We start from the raw sequence: 3,497 nt of genomic DNA on the forward strand, positions 1-3,497 counted from the left end.
TTTATGCATGTAAAGTTCAGTCAACTGTGGACACAGATGTAGCTGACCCCCACCAGTGACTTTGCTGTGTATCAAATATGACATAAATTAAAAAAACAAACAAAAAGCACTTATTTTTATTGGTTACCGATAAGTTTTATAATGGTGATAAATAGTTTTAAACATTTTCATTGGATGTGATTTTAAACATCTTTAAAAACCAAACAATGCTTCACATTTTTTAAGCTTTTTAAACCACGGGTTTTTTGATTTTAGATTTTAAAACATATTTGGAGTTTTTCCATTTATCTTGTGATGATTTTGATGATGATATTTGTGATTTTTCTATTTCTCAGCTTCATATTTCTGTGTTTTTGAAATGTTTTTCTTTGTCTTCACTCAGACTTTGTCCAGTCAGACACAAACAGAGACTTCAGAGAAATCAGGTGAATAAACGCTGAATATGAACATGTTCAGATGCTTTTAACGAACATCACTGACAGTTTGTTCTTCTTCAGATCTTCACTTAACACTGAGCCAGATTGGAAACAGAGCCACAGCAGCCATTCATTTAGAAGGTGATTCCTCACTTCCTCTGATTCATGAGTTTTTACTGTTTTTACACTCAGAGGAGGAGCTTCTGCTTTCTGTAGCCATGACTACATTAGTTCATCAATGTCTTTCTAAATTTACTCATTTCTGTTTCATTTGCGTTTCATCGCCTTTTCCTCTTTAGAACATTGGTTCTCAACCTGGGGTCCAGACCCGATTTGGGGTCACGTATATATATATGTATATACAGTATATATATATATATATATATATATATATATATATATATATATATATATATATATATATTAGTTTGATTGCTTATTTTTATCATCACTTTTTCTTGCCACATTTTTGTTCCTTTTAATGTATTTTTGCTACATTTCTCACATTTCTGACACTTCTACATCATATTTTAATGACTTTTCTGCACATTTTTTCCACTTTCCAGACATGTTCATCACTTAAAAACCATTTCTACCATATTTCATGATCAGTTTTACCAATTTAACCACATTCACCATTAACTCATGCCCATTATTTGCCAGTTTAAACTAATTGTTCCAATTATCAACCACATATACAGTATCTTACCAAAGTGTCCAGTATATTTTATTGAAGTGTGAGGTAGTTTAACAAAGTCTGATGGTGTTAGTTTACATGCTATGCTAATGTTAGCACAATTAAATGTTTTTTTTTTTTGATAAAACATGATTTAAAAAATCGATTTTTTGGATTGATATAATAATCGTGCGGTGAAACATCGTGATATATTGCTAAATTGATGCTTTACTTGAAGTTTTCTACATAAGGCTGTTATTATCTATATTATATGTTGGCATTTTTGGGTTCGGTGGAGGGATGTAGTGGAGTTAGGTAAGGTTAGGGTTAAATTAAGGTTAGGGGTTAAGGTAGGGTTAAAGGTTAGGGGTTAAGGTAGGGTTAAAGGTTAGGGGTTAAGGTAGGGTTAAAGGTTAGGGGTTAAGGTAGGGTTAAAGGTTAGGGGTTAAGGTAGGGTTAAAGGTTAGGGGTTAAGGTAGGGTTAAAGGTTAGGGGTTAAGGTAGGGTTAAAGGTTAGGGGTTAGGGTTAAGGTAAGGTTAGGGTTAAGATAAGGTTAGCGGTTAAGGTAGCGTTAAAGGTTAGGGGTTCGAGGTTAGAGTAACGAAGGACAATTAATGACAGCCTTCACAACACCTTATTAATGCTTATGACGTGATGTCAGCCTTAATGTATAAAACTTAAAGTATAGTGTTATCATATTTTCTTACACCCTTGAAGGATGCTTCATCCAATCAGGCATTAGCTCAGCCCCTCCAAAGTCCTGGGTCTGAGAACTATTAGTTCCTGGGTAAAGTTCTTGATGCTTTGTGGTGACGTGTGTGTGTTTTTGTTTCCTACAGGCAGCTACGATGAAGAGGGGGAGATCCAGAACGAGCAGCTGGAGTGGAGGAACGGGGAGGGCCAGGCCTTCGCCCAGGGGGGGTTCCAGCTGAAGAACAACCGTATCGTGATCCCAGAAAGTGGCCTGTACTTCGTCTACAGCCAGGCGTCCTATAGGGTGTCCTGTAGCGGAGAGGGCGGAGCCTCCAAAGGGTTCACGTCCCTCAGTCACAGGATCTGGCGTCACTCAGACTCAGTGGGCAACAAAGTGACCCTAATGAGCGCCGTGAGGTCGGCGTGTCAGAGCCTGGCCCAGGACCACGTGTTGAGGGACAACCAGGGCTGGTACAACGCCATCTACCTGGGCGCCGTGTTCCAGCTCAACAAGGACGACGAGCTGTGGACGGAGACCACACAGTTGTCCCAGCTGGACACGGACGAGGGGAAAACCTTCTTTGGAGTGTTCGCACTTTGAAGAGAAACTAAAACATACAAGAACCTGAGAAGGAACACGTGTCATCAGTGGATGAGGGTGATGGAGATCATTTAGGAAAATGATTTCAACCTGAAGTTGATTTACTTTCAAAGCCTTAAAACATTAGATTTTCTTTTATTTTTAAACAATAATTATTATTATTGTTGTTTTTAATGGTTTTTTTTCTCATCTACTAAGTTCTTTTTTTAAATTCTTGTTATTTTTAAGCTTCAGATTTCTCAGACTTTTTTTTAACTATTTATTTTTTTTTAACTGGAGCTCATTTTGGAAATCAAAGACAGTGAAAACGAATTCATTCTGAAGTTAATTTTTTATTTACTTTATAATGCCTTAAAATATGGAAGCCCATTCCCACCTGTAAAAATAAAATAATAATAATCTAAGAGACGCAAAGTCATAATAAAGTCATAATTATGAGATGCATAATACTATATTATGCATGAACTTAGTATCTCATAATTATGACTTAAGACTTTTTCAGTATTATAAAATATTAGTAGACTTTTCCTAGTTTGTTTATTTTTTTACTGGCAGTAATGGACTTTTATATTAAAACATTCTATTTCTATTAATTTTTTAAAACAATAATTATTATTCTTTTTTTTACTGTTTATTTTGATTGTTGATTTTTTTTTACCAAGGCTCCAGATTTCTCAGATATTTTACTATTTTTTATTATGTACATGTATGTACATAATATGTATGTATGGAGAATATATATATATATATATATATATATATATATATATATAATGTTTGTATTTTTTGGGGAAACACTAATATTTTTAATGACTCATTCTTTAAGAACATTTTTTTGTTTGTTTTTTTTGTTCCAAAAACTTTAAAAACCCTCCACGTTTAAAGGCGTGTACTGGTTATAGTTGTGCAGGTTTAACTGTTATTTTATTTTACTGTTATACATCCTCGTAGTGATGGAGAAATATTAATATCTCGTTAGAGATGAACCTTTGCTCCATAACGGGCTGTGAAACGTAACACTTTGTGTTACATTCTAATGTATGCACTTTTTTAAAAAAAAGAATATTTAAATAATGTTTTATTTATGCAGACCTGAGATTGTAGCTGACG

The 3,497-nt window shown here is 34.5% G+C and overlaps 1 protein-coding gene across 1 annotated transcript in view; it reads left to right on the forward strand.

The window, feature by feature from the left end:
* Positions 1–2,683, forward strand: part of tnfb (tumor necrosis factor b (TNF superfamily, member 2)) — a 3,790-nt gene extending 1,107 nt beyond the window's left edge. The window contains exons 2-4 of the mRNA XM_028470655.1: positions 383–425; positions 498–557; positions 1,933–2,683. Of these exons, the coding sequence (XP_028326456.1) occupies positions 383–425; positions 498–557; positions 1,933–2,387 (558 nt within the window). The 3' untranslated portion in view covers positions 2,388–2,683. The remainder of the gene's footprint in view (positions 1–382; positions 426–497; positions 558–1,932) is intronic.
* The last annotated feature ends 814 nt before the right edge of the window (positions 2,684–3,497 follow it).

Source organism: Gouania willdenowi, chromosome 16, assembly GCF_900634775.1.
Source record: "Gouania willdenowi chromosome 16, fGouWil2.1, whole genome shotgun sequence".
In the NCBI taxonomy this organism is placed as follows: domain Eukaryota; kingdom Metazoa; phylum Chordata; class Actinopteri; order Blenniiformes; family Gobiesocidae; genus Gouania; species Gouania willdenowi.